Source organism: Eptesicus fuscus, chromosome 9 (genome assembly GCF_027574615.1).
Source record: "Eptesicus fuscus isolate TK198812 chromosome 9, DD_ASM_mEF_20220401, whole genome shotgun sequence".
Taxonomy (NCBI): Eukaryota; Metazoa; Chordata; class Mammalia; order Chiroptera; family Vespertilionidae; genus Eptesicus; species Eptesicus fuscus.
The window spans coordinates 15904411-15919789 of record NC_072481.1 but is presented as its reverse complement, the minus strand read 5'-3'; the positions used below and the strand labels follow the sequence as shown (position 1 = coordinate 15919789).

The window sequence follows — 15379 nt, the reverse complement described above, 5'->3', positions numbered from 1 at the left end:
CTGCAGACTGAAGGGTCCCAGGTTTGATTCCAGTCAAGAGCACCCGCCTGGGTTGTGGGCTCCATCATCAGTGGGGGCGTGCAGGAGGCAGGTGATCCATGATTCTCTCTCATCACTGATGTTTCTCTCTCCCCCTCTCCATTCCTCTCTGAAATCAATACAAATATTTAAAAAAAAAAAGACCCACAGCTGATCTTGAGGTAACCCAGCTCAACCCCAACTCCAGCTGCAGATGGCACTCTGAAAACACTCCTACTCTCAGGAAAAATTCAGGGGTTCAGAGGGAGCGGACTCCAGAAACCAACCCAACTTTAGAGACTGCTGTCTGCCTGGGCTTGGGCATGTTGCCCCTGAGCAGTCCCCCCAGGAAGGCAACCCTAGCTCCCTGGCTCGCGCTGGGGAAGCCACTTCCTCCTGGTGGCAGTTGACTTCCTCTCTGAGGATTACCGACTCCTTCCAATGGCAAATTTGTTCTATGATTCACGGCAGCTTTGCCCAATAGCAAGTTGTGTGGGAAGAGATCTAATTTTCCCCACAGAACAACAGAGAAGTAGAGATACAGACACGAGGCTGGACCTGCCAACGGTCCCTCCTTGCTGTCTGGGAACTTGGCTAAACTCCCAGGCTTTGACTTCAACAAGCCAAAATAAGGGGTGGAGTAAGGGACTGTGGTGATGGAAGGCAATGGAAAACTGAGGAGTCTGTAAATTTTTATTTTGTAATCAAAATAGGCAATACAAACCAGTTGACATAACAATAATGCATATAAATAACTGCTTATAAACTTTACGAGGAAAAATACCCGTGAGCATGGTGGCTGGGCTTCCAACACAGGGTGGAGACCAACCAGGCGGGTCTGCTTTCAGGAGCAGAGGCAGAGCCCAGAGGCTAAGGGGATGGCTGGGTGGGGCTGCTCTGAATGGAAGGGATAAGTCACTCCATAAATAAAACACAACTTGTAAAAACACTTAAGGAGTCTCATTCAGACCCAGGAGTGAGGTCTAGGATATTGCCCTGACAGCACAAAGCTTAGCAAGAATCTCATGGTTGCTGTTTGAGGCTCCTATAACTGTTCAGTGTTCCCCATACCTACACATGGCCTCCACTGGGCTGGGCTCCAGCTCTTGAGGGGGCCTGGGGCCAGCTGGGTAATCAGATACAAACAACTGTGAGATCGATGCTCCTTAAATGAGGAGGCAAGAGAAAACCGAAAGCAGAGAGTTCCAAGGCCCCAGAGAAACAAACAAAAAACCCAGAAAACACGGAAAACTAGACCTCCAAACTCTCAAGGAGCCCAGAGCATTAATAGGAACCCCCCAACCAAAGAGGCACAAATTAGGGCTGGGCATTGGCCCCAGCCCCAGGGTGAGGGGATGAGCAGCTTGACAGTTGCCTGTGGTATTTTGGGGGAAATCCTGCCTAAACCCAGAACCACAGGGAAGAGTTTGCACTCACAATCCAAGAAGGGGGCTACGTGGGTGGCCTAAAACCAAGAAGGGAGCCAAGGCCACAGGGCAGCTGGAGAGTGGGGGTCTCCTATAAAATGGCACAGGTGATGGAGCCCTGGCTATAATCCTTGGCCTCCAATTATGTGGGCACTATGCTAACGAATAGGTCACCCTGAGGTGTCTGTGACAACAAGAGCCCTGAGAAAGCAGCAGTGCAACTGGGCCTAAGTAAGCCCAGAAAGCCAGCTCAGCTCCCAGGAAGGCTGGTACTGGGCCTGAGAATTCTTAAATGGCCATTGTTACTGTACTCAGCCTTTCCAGGCCCCTCTAATGAACTCTGGGCAACAGCAGGACCAAGGTATGGAGTGGGAATGAATGTAGATCCACCCCAAAGGATGGAGAAGGGAAATGAGCAGCCTGTTAGTCTTTGACATCAGCCTGGGGCTGGGAATAGTCTGTGAAGACTTATCAGGTGACCTGCAAAAGTTAACTCACCCTCACAGTATGAATCAAGATGACAGGACAAATGCAATCCAACAAGGCAAAGCCAGTGTGTGACAGGGCAGGCACAGTTCCCTAGTCAGCCCCTGGCCCCAGATCAGGCTCTTACCTCCCTTCTACACCTTCTCTCTGGGAATAGCAGCAAACAAGAGGCAAGAGATTGTCAGGGCAGGACCTGCTGGACTGGGCTCTCGGCACACCAGATCCTTCTTTGGGGAATACAACCTGTCCCACGCCCAGCATTCCTCATTGCGTGACACAGTTTTCTCCCATGTCCTGGGCATATCTATCTGACATGGTGGTCCTTAAATCCTCGATGTCACGGCGCAGCTGTTGAACCTCTTCTAGTTTCCTCCTGATTACATCCGGCTTCTGTAAATCTAGTGGAGTCCCTGAGTGCTGTGCAGCTGGGGAGGAGAGCATTTTGAGAGAATGTCAGTCAAGGGAAGCTTTCAGGTGGAGGGAGTAAGGCCCATAGTCTTGAGACACAGCACTTTAAAAAAAGCAGCTGGGGATAGTGGGCTGAAAACTTGCTGCCTAAGGGCCACTTTTTGCTTGTCTCGTACCCAGGGACCCTCCCTCCCCCCAAAGATGCCTATTTCCAAAATAGATTTCCTGAACATCTACTTTACAAAACACAAACCCTCAGAGGGCAGTGACCAAGCCTCCATAGCCCTGTTGCCACGTTACCATAAAGATGGGAAAGGTGGATGAGGATGAGAGAATGAAAGCCATTCCCCTCTCCTGGGTCCCAGACTGGTCTGAGGACTCACAGTGAATGCCCAGGAGCAAGGAGAGATTGGGGTCGTGGCCCTGGGCCCTCTGGGTCACAATGCTACAGACAGCTTGCAGATCTTGAAGACAACTGGCCAACTCCTGGTGCAGCTCAAATGCCAGCTGGGCCGTGTCTGGTGAAGATGGGCACCCTGGTTGAGCTTGGCGCAAGTGTTCCTGGAGCGTCAGATTCTTTTCAATCAGGTCCTGGTTCTGTGCTGAAAGCTGAGTGGATAGATGGGCAAGAATATTAACCCAGGCCCAGAGAAAGGCAGTGTATCTGTACCTGTGTGGATATACATGTGTGTGAAGGGTGTGAGTCAGGAGATGTCTCTCCTCCCGATCCCTACTTACAGACTTAGCATTACCACTCCCTTCTCCATACCAGGCCTACTTCCTCCTGTAGGCAGGCCAGGCCCACAGGACTCCCGAATTGGAGAGGAAACCACTCCCTAGAAGGCTCTGAGTCATCAGCCTCCAGGTTTCTGGTCAGGAACCAGAGAAGATACTCCCGCCCCTCGGAACTCTATCTGAAGCCAGTCCCTCAGCCAACACTGTTAGCCAGGCTATTAGAGAAGGCTTAATGTGAACTGTGAAATCTGAGGAGACACTGGTTTCAATCTCTCCCTGCCACCCTGATAAAAGTGGCCACCAGCCAGTCTGATCAGAGGGTGTCAGAGAAATAAAAGGAGCAATAAAGACATGACAGCTAGTGGACACTGGGTGGGGAGCTGGAGAGGCTGGGGACCTGGAGAACACAGTGCTGTAATTTATCCTTCCTTTTCGGACTTTCACCTCAGTGGAGTTGGGCTCACTACACAGACCAGTTACTCACGTATTACCTGTCTCTCTTTCCTTCTCTCACCCTGAACAGCTTAACCCACTCTGCTTCCCTCCCTCTCTATTCTATTTTAAAAACACTGAACAATTACCCCTTCACCCACAGTGAGCCATGTGACAATCCTTGCAATGGCAGACTCCTTCCTAGGTACTTGGTCACTGATCTTGGTTGCCCCCCGGTTGATAGCTGTTTACTCCATGAGGACCACCAAACCCTCGGTCTTCTTGAACCCTTCCCTTCCCAACCCTACAAATCTGTGGCTGTAGGAAGACAAAGGGAGAGTGACTTTCCACATACAAAAAGCATTCCTGGGTAATTATGGCCACTCTAAGACAGGCTTAGGACCTTTAATATAAAAGATGATGCAATGTCCCTTCTTATTCCTCTGCCAAAAAAACACACCCCTCAGCAGGGACCTTTCAAACATGGGAGCTCATGTGGGAGTAGGGGCGGGAAGGGTACACAGACAGAGTACCAGAAGGACTAGCTGATGCTGCTCACCTCTTTCACAGCTGTGCGAAGCTGCTGCAAGGCTGTCTCCCTCTGCTGGGCCTCCTCTTTCAGGGCTTGGCTTGTTCCTTCTTCTTGAGCCACTTGCTGCTCTAGGCTCTAAATTCCATGGCAAGGAGTGATGGGAGAACACACCAGGGGTAACAAGTCTGGTTCAGACCATATCACCTCTGGCCTGGACTATATAGTAAAGCCCTACCCTGCCTACACACTTGTGCTAAGAGATTATTTTAGAACAGCCCTGATTGAAACCCTCCTATAGCCAGTGACCATGTACAAAGTAAGAGACTAGTTCCTCAGCAGGGCATTCCAGGCCAGTCTAGCCCTTACCTACTTTTACAGCCGTATCTCTTTTTACCCTCCACACAACCTCCACTTCAGCCACACGGAATAACTGGCTGGCCTTCATCCCCAAAGGCTCCAGCTTCAATACTGTTGCTCACTCCTCTTCCCCTTCACCCAGACTTTTCTGTTCTGCCTGTCACCCAGGAAACCTCCTCCAAGGCCACCCCAGCTTTCCTCAATCTGCAAATCAGATTCAATTAATCATAACCTCACCTTGCTACTCATACTTCCCTCAGAGATCATGAGTGCTTTTGTTGGTTGTGCACGATTCCTCCCTCCACTAGAACATTACTTTCTTTTTAAAAAAGATTTTTTCATTGATTTTAAAGAGAGGAAGGGAAAGGGAGAGAGAGAGAGAAATGTCAATGATGAGAGAAAATCATTGACTGGCTGCCTCCTGCATGCCCCCCCACTGGGGATTGAGCTCGCCACCTGGGCATGTACCTTGACTAGGAATCTAACTGTGACTTCCTGGTTCACAGGTCTGAGCCACACCTGTTGGGCAAACAATTACTTTCTTGACGGCAGGGAACATCCATTAGGTCAAATTCAGTATTTGCTGATGACTATGACATGCACTGAGGTACTGAAAAGAATGCCAGTCTTTAAGGAGCTCACAGCCCAAGCCCCTCACAATATTGTTTTAAATGCTTTACACAGATGAGAAGGGGTAGGAGAACACTCCCACAGGCACCAAATCTAGACAGTAATGTGTGTGTGTGGTGTGTGCGTGCAGGGGTAGCCAGAGGGAGGTAAGTATTTATGTTTATTATCTTCTGCTTCTTATTCTATTCATTCCAATTTCCCAATTTTGTAACTGATTCGAACAAATACAATATTGTAAAAATCTGAATTTTTCCATTTGTATTAATAAAAAACATCTAACTTCCCAGGAGAACATCTCATCACCATGAAATACCCAATGCAACTATCCTGAATCCACATAATTTCAGCAAATTCACCTAATTTGCCTGAGAAGTCTCATCATGGCTAAATGTACCATTTAACATGTTAAGCTTTTGCAACCTTTGTGGAACATAGGGTTCCAGAAAACATAGAGCCATTAAAACTCTACTAAAAACTCAAAATTTTAACTATATTTGGTTTGACTATATTCTAATAGGACTTGAAATATGAATTAGGTGAACTAAATAGGCATCGCCTGACCCACATAATGGCAAAGGCGGGATTGCAGCTTTTGTTGCTCCTCAGAGTAAGTGCATTTTATCCATTTTAGTGTGAAACCTCTTTTAGAGTCCAAAAAGAACCTGAGTGAACCTGCTTTACCTAGGATTTCTTAGAGAACCCAATTAAGGACATGCCCACTCTGGCCCAAATAGAAACCAAGAGTTCTCTTTGATTTTTCCTTATTCTTCAATCCCCTACATTCTGACAGTTGCTGATTCCTCTCAATTTTGCCTCCTAAAATTCACAGAAATGCTGCCATATGCCAGGTTCCTTCATCATCTCTCACTAGGATTTTCACAGCAGTTCACTGGTCTCCTGCTTTGCCTCTCTCCCAAGTGCAATCTTTTTCATACCAAAGCCTGAATTGCTAACTTAACCACACCACACTCCAATTAAATGCTTTAGAAGATTCCCAACACCTACCTAAAGAATAAAAGCCGCCTGGCTGGTATGGTTCAGTGGTTGAGCATCGACCCATGAACCAAGATATCCTCAGTAGGGGGCATGCAGGAGGTCGCTGATCCATGTTTTTCTCTCTCTATCCCTCTCCCTTCTTCTCTCTCTAAAATCAATATATTGCCCTAGCTCCGTGGTCGGCAAACTGCGGCTCGCGAGCCACATGTGGCTCTTTGGCTCCTTGAGTGTGGTTCTTCCACAAAATACCACGGCCTGGGCGAGTCTATTTTGAAGAAGTGGCATTAGAAGTTTAAGTTTAAAAAATTTGGCTCTCAAAAGAAATTTCAATTGTTGTACTGTTGATATTTGGCTCTGTTGACTAATGAGTTTGCCGACCACTGCCCTAGCTGGTTTGGCTCAGTGGGTAGAGCGTCCGCCTGCGAACTGAAGGATCCCAGGTTTGATTCTGGCCAAGGGCATATGCCTGGGTTGCAGGCTCGATCCCCAGTAGGGGGCATGAAGGAGGCAGCCGATCAATGATTCTCTCTCATCATTGATGTTTCTATCTCTCCTGCTCCCTTCCTCTCTGAAATCAATTAAAAAAAAAAAAAAAAAAAGAAGGAGTTGGCCAGTGTGGCTTAGTGGTTGAGCATCGGACCCATGAACCAGGAGTCACAGTTCATTTCTGGTCAGTGCACATGCCTGGGTTGCAGGTTCATCACCAGTAGGGGGCGTGCAGGAAGCAGCTGTTCAATGATTCTCTCTCATCACTGATGTTTGTTTCTATCTCTTTCCCTCTCCCTTCCTCTCTCTGAAATCAATAAAAACATATATTTTTTAAAAAGCTAACTTAATTGGAGACAAATTCCACCCATAGCCCAGTTCTCCATTCACCATCTTACTTCAACAATATCACACTGCTTGCAGCTCCATGTGCAAAACCCTGCTGTTTCATGCCTCCATGTTCCTACCTGTGCTGTTCCTTCTATTTGGAGCTCCAATACCATCCCTTCCAGCTCTACTTCTCTGCCTGCCTAATTCTTCCTCCTCCCTCAAGGGTCATGACCTCCAGAAACCCCTGATCTCCTCCTCCCCAACCAACTCTTCTATCCTCCCCTAGGGTAACATGAACATTGCTCTCACAGTATTGTGCTGAAACCCTTTCCCAACAAGATTGTAGGCTAAGAGCACTGACTGGATCTCATTCTTGTTGTATTCCTAACACTGAACAAATTGTATGGCAACTTGTTGGCTGAATTCTAGAGATTCCATTATTAAGTCTTGCCCACCATATCCCAAGGACTCCAGCTCACCTGTACTTGGGAGTGTAACTGACCCATTTTCTGCTGTTGCTTTTCCACAATCTGAAAGGCAAAGTTATCAAGGAAGGCTATAAGCACAGGTTGATGTTGAGGTAGGAGGCAAGAGGGCAAGAGGCTACACTAGGACCTGTAGTTTGGCTATTAGCCCTACTGGCTACAGCCAGCCAGTCAATAGTGAGATCAGGGTGAAGACAAGTTAAATCTACCTATAGAAATATAACCCAATTCCTTATCCGATAGGCTAACCAACTTCACACTCCTGTGCTCCAGTCACACACACACAAATGAGTGTGGACTTATTACTACTGGGGGTGAGAGACAACCTCACCCTGATGACGGTAGGCCAGTGGAATTAACTTTATATATAGCCAGCATACATTCTTGTTCTTTGGTCAAGGACATGACTAAAAATTCAGTTGAACAGCCGAAACCGGTTTGGCTCAGTGGATAGAGCGTCAGCCTGCGGACTGGAAGGTCCCAGGTTCGATTCCGGTCAGGGGCATGTGCCTTGGTTGCGGGCACATCCCCAGTGGGGGTTGTGCAGGAGGCAGCTGATCGATGTTTCTCTATCATCGATGTTTCTGATTCTCTATCCCTCTCTCTTCCTCTCTGTGAAAAATCAATAAAATATATTAAAAAAAAAAAATCCTAAAGCTCAGGCCCCAAACCAGACTAAATACATCAGAGTCTCTGGGGGCGGAGGCCTAGGCAGCGGGATTTATAAAAATTCAGTTGAACAAAACCTGCCTTATCCAGGGCTGTGATGTTTGTTACTTATAGCCTTCTCACACTGAATGTTGAAGGAGAGGACCTAAATAGGCCCAGTTTCCTGTTCTTTGAGACCTCAGGTATTCTCTGAACTATTTCTGGGTCTTCTTTTTTGCTGATTTGTGATCAGTCTCACCAACAGGCCCTGGACTGCTCCTTCTCTGCTGAATTAGGGCCACATCAGTGGTTAGACCTCTGTCCAGTGCCAGAGACTCTGTGGAGGGCTGGAGCAATGAATGAAGTGCACCATTTTGGAGCATCCAGTCTGAATGTTCAGAGGCATGTCCTCCCATCACTTTCTTACCTGTCATAAGAATGAATAATCTAAAATGCAAACTTATTATGCAGGAGTGACTTCTCGGAAAAGAGGGAAAAGCTCTGGGTAACACAGATGGCCCAGGGCCAGAAATTCATCGTTCCTTCCCAATACACACATTTCTCTTTCCTCTTAGCCTACCACCTGTTACAGCCTGGATACCCTCAGTCACCTTTCGGAGAGAATCACATTCCTTCTGCCAGGACTCCAGTTCCACTTTTGGACCTTCTTCCTGTTGGGCTGGACCTTCTCCACTCGCCTCCACACACTGCTCATCTTGCAGGCTGAAAGACAGTGGCCTCTTCAAGAAGTCTGAAGTCAGAGATGCGGCTCTGACTCCTGATCTGCTTGTATATTTGGGACAAAACACTTTGGCCCTTCTGAGCCACAGCTGAGGATACATTAGGTCTGTTGTAATGGAAGGTGTGCACACTGAAACTACTTAGTCTATATGAGTTCTCTTTCTTAGAAGCCACTATCTATACAATGGCCACCTGCCCAAGGCTTTTATTCTTTGTTTTGATATCTAAAAATAAACATAAATCACATGTATTTAGATGATAAAAGTCATACATGTATACTGTAGAACTTTGGAAAACACAAAAAATCTCCTTTTTTCTTGGTATACATAGTTTGGGGCAGAATCAACTTTGTCCCCTTACTTCACTTAAGATTCCAAACAATGATCTCCCCTAATGGATCCCTACAGTCACTTTCATCATGGCCCATCTGCTAAGATAAATAACAGGGTCACTGTGGTATATTGGGATGAAAAATCCAATCCATCCCATTAGAAACTGGATTTGATCCAAGAAGCTGTTGAAACACAGCCATTACATTTTCAGAAACTGCTATTAACATGAAGGAGGCTCCCAAGACACCCTGAGAGTACATTACGGTATTTTGTTTTGTTCTCGGGACCTGTTGTGGCAATCAACAGCAATCCCTAGTGCGGAGGAGAAACAGATTCTGCTGGTAGTCTTTAGCTTACAAGGTTCAAAATGTGGATAACCCCCCGTTCTCAGCACCAGGATCTACTTTTGCAAATATACAGACAACTTATTTCCCAGTTTATAAAGTGCTTTCATTCATTCAACACAAATACTCAAGGATTATTATCTAGCATTATTATGGCAGGCACTGAGTTGGACCCTTCTAAAGGATAAAATGACAAGTTCCCACTGTACCATTATGTTCCCCATACTCCATCTCAAAGACATAGGTCGTTTTTCTATTATTCACAATCCAAACAAAATGAAGCTCAGAGAAGTAGAGATTAGAGCAGTCACACAAGTAGTATGGAGTAGCCAGGACCAGAACCTAGCTCTCCACTTCCTCAACCTCATAGGGATCTTTACCTATGTCCAGTGGAGAATTCTGCTTCTGTCTGTCTCAGACTTTCCAGTTGAACCTCCTTCTTTCTGCAGGCTGCCTGGGTCTCCTCCAGCAAATTCTCCAACTCAGTCACTCTCTCCTGCAGCTCTGTGATCTTCAACTCAGAATCCTTAAGCTGAGAGACAGGATTTCATGCTTAGGTCAACAAACTAAAAAAGACTGTCTGGGTCTTTTAAAACTGCTAGCCCAGCTGTGTCCTGACATGACTGGGGATTTTCCTTTCAGGAAACCACGGGGTAATTGCATACAGCAGAGGCGGAGAAAGTCCACCTGGCTTGGCCACTCCCTGCTTGCCCAGGTGTGCCCAGACATTGCTGCTACCTGCTGGCTCTGCTTCTGATGGTCTTCCAGGGTGGGCAGGTCAGCCAGGTAGCGCTCCAAGGTTTCAATACGCTGCTGCTTCTCCCGGTTCTGCTCCGATTCCTTCTGACATTTCTTTTTCAAATTATTGATATGTTTATCACGACCCTTGACCTAGGGAAAGAAATGTCTAGAATCTGTCTCCATTGACTCCTTCACAGGAACCTGAACATAAACTTTTTTTTTAACTGACCATTGTCTCTGTCCTTAGAGCTGTAAATATTTTTCTACTACAATGAAGGCAGGAAGTGGTTCAAATTTTGCCATTTGAGATTAGGGCATAAAGTGCAGAGTTAACACACCTGAACTTTCCAATCAAAGACAAGGAAGAAGAGCTCCCTGGGCTGTTTTCAAAAACTGCCCAAGTACTTCTGCATAATAAATAATTTGTCTGGCCCTAGCCGCTGTCCCATGCATTCCGGTTTGATTCCTGGTCAGGGCACAAATCACTAGTAGGGGGCATGCAGGAGGCAGCGATTAATGTTTCTCACGTAGATGTTTCTCCCTCTCCCTTCCTCTCTAAATAAATCAATAAAAACAAACAAACAAACCAAAAAGTCAACAGAGGAGGAGACAAAGTATATGAAACATTTGAATATATTTTCAGAAGATGAAAGTGGCTGGAGGGATAAATGACTTGGAGCCGAGGAGTTATAATCTGCAGCGGGAATTAAAATTTAGAAAACAGTGTGCTCTTCACAACTCCCAATGACCTCTGTACTGAAGGCACCAGGTGCTCCTGAGGCAGGTTATCAGCCACAGATCTGAAAAATAGGGGGATTTACTGCAAGTCTATATACAAGTTAGCTGGATACCATCCTCACCCTAGGTTTTCTCAACAGGAGAATGGAGATTTAATCTCTGGAGAAATTAAATGAGAGATTCCAGACTCAGGAATATCAATCACAGCAGGCAGACTGTGAGGTTGAAAATAAGTACCAGTAAAAATCAATGTACAGAACTGTGGGACTCTAAACCTAATCTTGTTCTCAGTGTCAAGAACCTAACGGCTAAAAGCATTCCTGCCCGCAGCTGTTCCATGGAACAGGCTGAAGATTCTTTTCTAGAGAGAGATAAGACATGCAGACACTTATATTTGAAGGTTCCCAAGAGAAATGACAGTTTAAGTCTGAGCATACTATAGACAAGTCTACCAGGCAATTACCATGAACCCAGAGCTTCCATCCATCTTTTAAATACTTCCTTTTTAACCTTTTGCACTCGGATGTCGAGTGTGACTCGACACGGTTGGCATTAGAATAAAGGAATCGAGAAAAAAGCGAGTGCAAAGGGTTAAATATGAATATCCATTTATTCAAGGATCGCCAAGACTCTAACATGAAAGTCACCAAACAAAATAAAAAGCCCTGAAGGAAACAAGAAACACTATAAGTAGGTGCAGGTATCCCAAAAGGTATAATCAATATAATCAAAGAAATAAGCTAACTACATCCATGAAATAAAAACAGCATAAGCCCTAGCTGGTTTGAATAGAGCGTCGGCCTAAAGACTGAAGGGTCCCAGGTTCGATTCCAGTCAAGGGCACATGCCTGGGTTGTGGGCTCGATCCCTAGTAAAGGGAGTACAGGAGGCAGCCGATCAATGATTCTCTCTCATCATTGATGTTTCTATCTCTTTCTCCCTCTCCCTTTTTCTCTGAAATCAATAAAATTATTTTTTTTAACTAAATAAATAAATACAGCAAAAGAACAAAAAAGAATACTATTCATATATGTAAAGGTATATATAAGGAGAAAGAGAAGAGTTGAAGATGAATACCTTTATGGAGTGGACTAGGCATAGAACTAACTTTTATTATAAACTTATTGGTATTTGATTATTTACCTTAGATATATGTATTATTTAGATTAAAAGTTTCTTTCTTTTAAATATATTTTTATTTATTTCAGAGAGCTAAGGAGAGGGAGAGAGAGAGAGAAACATTAATGATGAGAGAATCATTGATCGACTGCCTCCTGCATGACCCCCACTGGGGATCAAGCCCACAACCTGGGTATGTGCCCAGAGCAGGAATTGAACCGTGACCTCCTGGTTCATAGGTCGATGCTCAACCACTGAGCCACGCCGGCCAAGCTAAGTTTCTTTTATAACAAGCCGCTCAAAGTCCTTGTTGTACCAGAGGCACCGATATCACCTGGGAGCTTGCTAAAATGTAGGCTCTCAGGCCTCTTCCCCTCCCAGAACTACTGAAGTTGGATTTGCATTTTAAACAAGATCGCCAAGTAATTTTTTAAAAATATTTTTTTTATTGATTTCAGAGAGAGGGAGAGGGAGAGAGAAACATCAATGATGAGAGAGAATCATTGACCGGCTGCCTCCTGCATGCCCCCTACTGGGGATCGAGCCCACAACCTGCATAAGTGCCCTGGGACCCATCAGTCCGAAGGCCAATACTCTATCCACTAAGCCAAACTGGCTAGGGTCAAGTAATTCTTTTTTATTTTTCCTACCCCTAACCGAAACTAAGTTTAACCTTACTCTTAACCCTAACCATATACCTAAACCCAACTTAAACCTAACCCTAACACTAAATCATACCTAACCCTCCTAATAACCCTAACACTAAACCCTAATACAAAAACTATCTAACTTCTTCCACTAAGTGAAACCCTAACCTTATACCTAAACTCATCCCTAACCCTAAAACTAACCTTACACCAAAACTCAACCCTATCCCTAACTCTAAACCCAACCCTACCCACTATAGCTAACCTCAACACTAACCCTAAAACTAACACAAAAGTTAACCTGATGTTTAACCTCAACACTAACCCAAACTCTACACTAACCTAACTGTGATCCTAAACCTAATCCTAACAGTAACTCCATACCTAAACTTCACCCTAACCGTAACACTAATGCTAACAATGTACCTAATCTTAAACTTAATCCTAATCCCAACACTATAAATCCTCTTTGTAACTCTAACCCTAACCAAAACTCCAATCCAAACCTATACCTACCAACACTAATCCTAACACTAATTCTAGACCTAATTCAACTCTCTATCACTAACTTTAACCAGAAACATAACTCTGTACTATCCTCAACCCTAACCCTGTCCCTAAACCAACCTCAACCCTAATACTATATCTAACCCTAACCCTGTACCAAACTCAACCCTAATTCTAACTCAAAACCTAATGCTATTCCTAACCTCAATCCTAACCCTATACTAACTTTCATACCTAACTTTAATCCCATAACAATATTATTCTTAACCATCTCTATAACCCTAATATAAATCCTAGCCCTAAACCTGTATCTTAACTTTATCCTTAATCTAATTATAACACTAACCCTACCAATATACCTAATCTCAATCCTAATCCTAACACTAACCTTATACCTAAACTCAAACTGAAATCCAACCTTAACACTAACCCTATCTCTGTACCAAGCTTCAACCCTACACCAAACCTTTACCCTAAATCTTACCCTATCCCTAACAGAACTTAACCCTATACCTAACCTCAGCCATAACCCTAAACCTAGCCCAAGCGAACCCTAAACCTAAACTATACTTAACTTTAACCTAAACTTTACCTTAAAACTAGCCCTATATGTGAGTCAACTCTAAACTTACCCTAAGTGACTCTTAAGCACATTAAAGTTTAAAGTTTAAGCACTGCTCTAGTTGACTTTGATGTAGATGGTTCAGAACTAAACATTACTAAACTGCTCCCACTGCTAGAACATCTGCATTAGAGAAAGCTGTGAATAGAACCAAAAGATTTTAAATCAGCCCTGGCTGTGTTCTCAGTGGTTAGAGAGCAGGCCATGCACCAGAGATCGTGGGTTCGATTCCTGGTCAAGGGCAAGTACCTGGGTTGGTTCTCTGGCCCGTGTGGGAGGCAACCAATCAATGTGTTTCTCAACATCAATGTTTCTCTCTCCCCACTTCCCTTCCACTCTCTCTTAAAAAAAAAAAAGATTTACAATCAGCTCCTTCTATGACAACCAAGCTCACCCAAAGACAATTCTAAGAGCAATGGCAAAAATGTAAAAACTCCCAAGCTGGCTGCACACATGGAATTCTTCTCCTTTTTAGGTAGAGTGAAGAGAAACCAGGCTGAATGGTGCAAATTTACCATAGGTATTTAAACATCATGCAATAGTAGCATCTGGTATGACTGCTCAGGCCGGTTTTCCACCCAGGTCACCTGGTGGCCCATCAGAACCTGGGGCAGTGAGGGCTTATACTGTGGTAGTTTTGTGGAAATGAAACAGAAAGAAGGAGTTCCAGTTCTAGGAGACCAGTTCTGCATGAGAAGTCAATGCAGGGTCTGACCCAATTGGCTCCCCCTGGTTCCAAGAAACAGCTTAGAGTTTGGCAGGAGAAGGCTGACTGTCAACTCCTTTGTGAATTAGAGAGCTATTAACTCCTTAGCTCACCCTATCTTCCTGTTTCTTCCCCTCCTCTGAATGCTTCTGCAACGCCACTCTGAGAGACTCTCTGATGAGTTGGACTTCAACTTCTGAAGCAGAAAGTTTCCTTTCAAGCTCGATCTTTTCCTTGTTCAAGGCTTCTGTCTTCTGTGCAAACTGCGCACGTAAGAAAGTGTTCTCTCGTTGTAATTCCTGCAGAAAGATTATCAATGATCTATTCCTTACTCTTACAGTCCCATGTAATTTACTTATCCCAGCAGACTTCATGGTCAAATATTATCTTTCTCTGAAAATTTCAAGCAGTGCTTCTCAAAATGTGATCCTAGGACTAACAGCATCAGTATCACCTGGGAATTTGTCTTGAGCCCCATTCCAAGACCCACTGAATCAGAAACTCTGGGGTCGGGTCTTAACCTGTGTTTTAAAAAGCCCTCCAGGTTCCTGGCTGGAGTGGCTCAGTTGGTTGGGTGTTGTCCTGTGCACCAAAAGGTTGCCAGTTAGATTACTGGTCAGGACACACACCCGAGTGGTGGGCTCGATCCCTGGGAGGGGGTATTCAGGAGGCAGCCGAACTACATATATCTCTCTCACACAATGTTTCTCCCTCTCTCTTTCTGAAGATCAATTTAAAAAATCTTTTTAAAAAAGCACTCCAGGTGATTCTGATGCACATTCACATTTCAGAACCACTGCTGTAAGGCAATACCTGAGGAGTTATAACAGAAGGAACACAGGACAAGACATCAGAAGACCTCAACTTAAGGGCTCAAGGCCTGATTGTCCGGCACTCTTTCTGTAAAGGATC

General features: G+C 44.9%; 1 protein-coding gene across 1 annotated transcript in view; it reads right to left on the bottom strand.

Moving 5' to 3' along the window:
• Positions 1 to 703: 703 nt before the first annotated feature.
• The window catches only part of CEP85 (centrosomal protein 85), a 36846-nt gene continuing 22170 nt past the window's right edge, over positions 704 to 15379 (bottom strand). The window contains exons 7-14 of the mRNA XM_054720427.1: positions 14581 to 14766; positions 10126 to 10278; positions 9768 to 9919; positions 8582 to 8693; positions 7317 to 7367; positions 4066 to 4173; positions 2723 to 2948; positions 704 to 2356 (exon numbers count right to left, since the gene is read on the bottom strand). Of these exons, the coding sequence (XP_054576402.1) occupies positions 2196 to 2356; positions 2723 to 2948; positions 4066 to 4173; positions 7317 to 7367; positions 8582 to 8693; positions 9768 to 9919; positions 10126 to 10278; positions 14581 to 14766 (1149 nt within the window). The 3' untranslated portion in view covers positions 704 to 2195. The remainder of the gene's footprint in view (positions 2357 to 2722; positions 2949 to 4065; positions 4174 to 7316; positions 7368 to 8581; positions 8694 to 9767; positions 9920 to 10125; positions 10279 to 14580; positions 14767 to 15379) is intronic.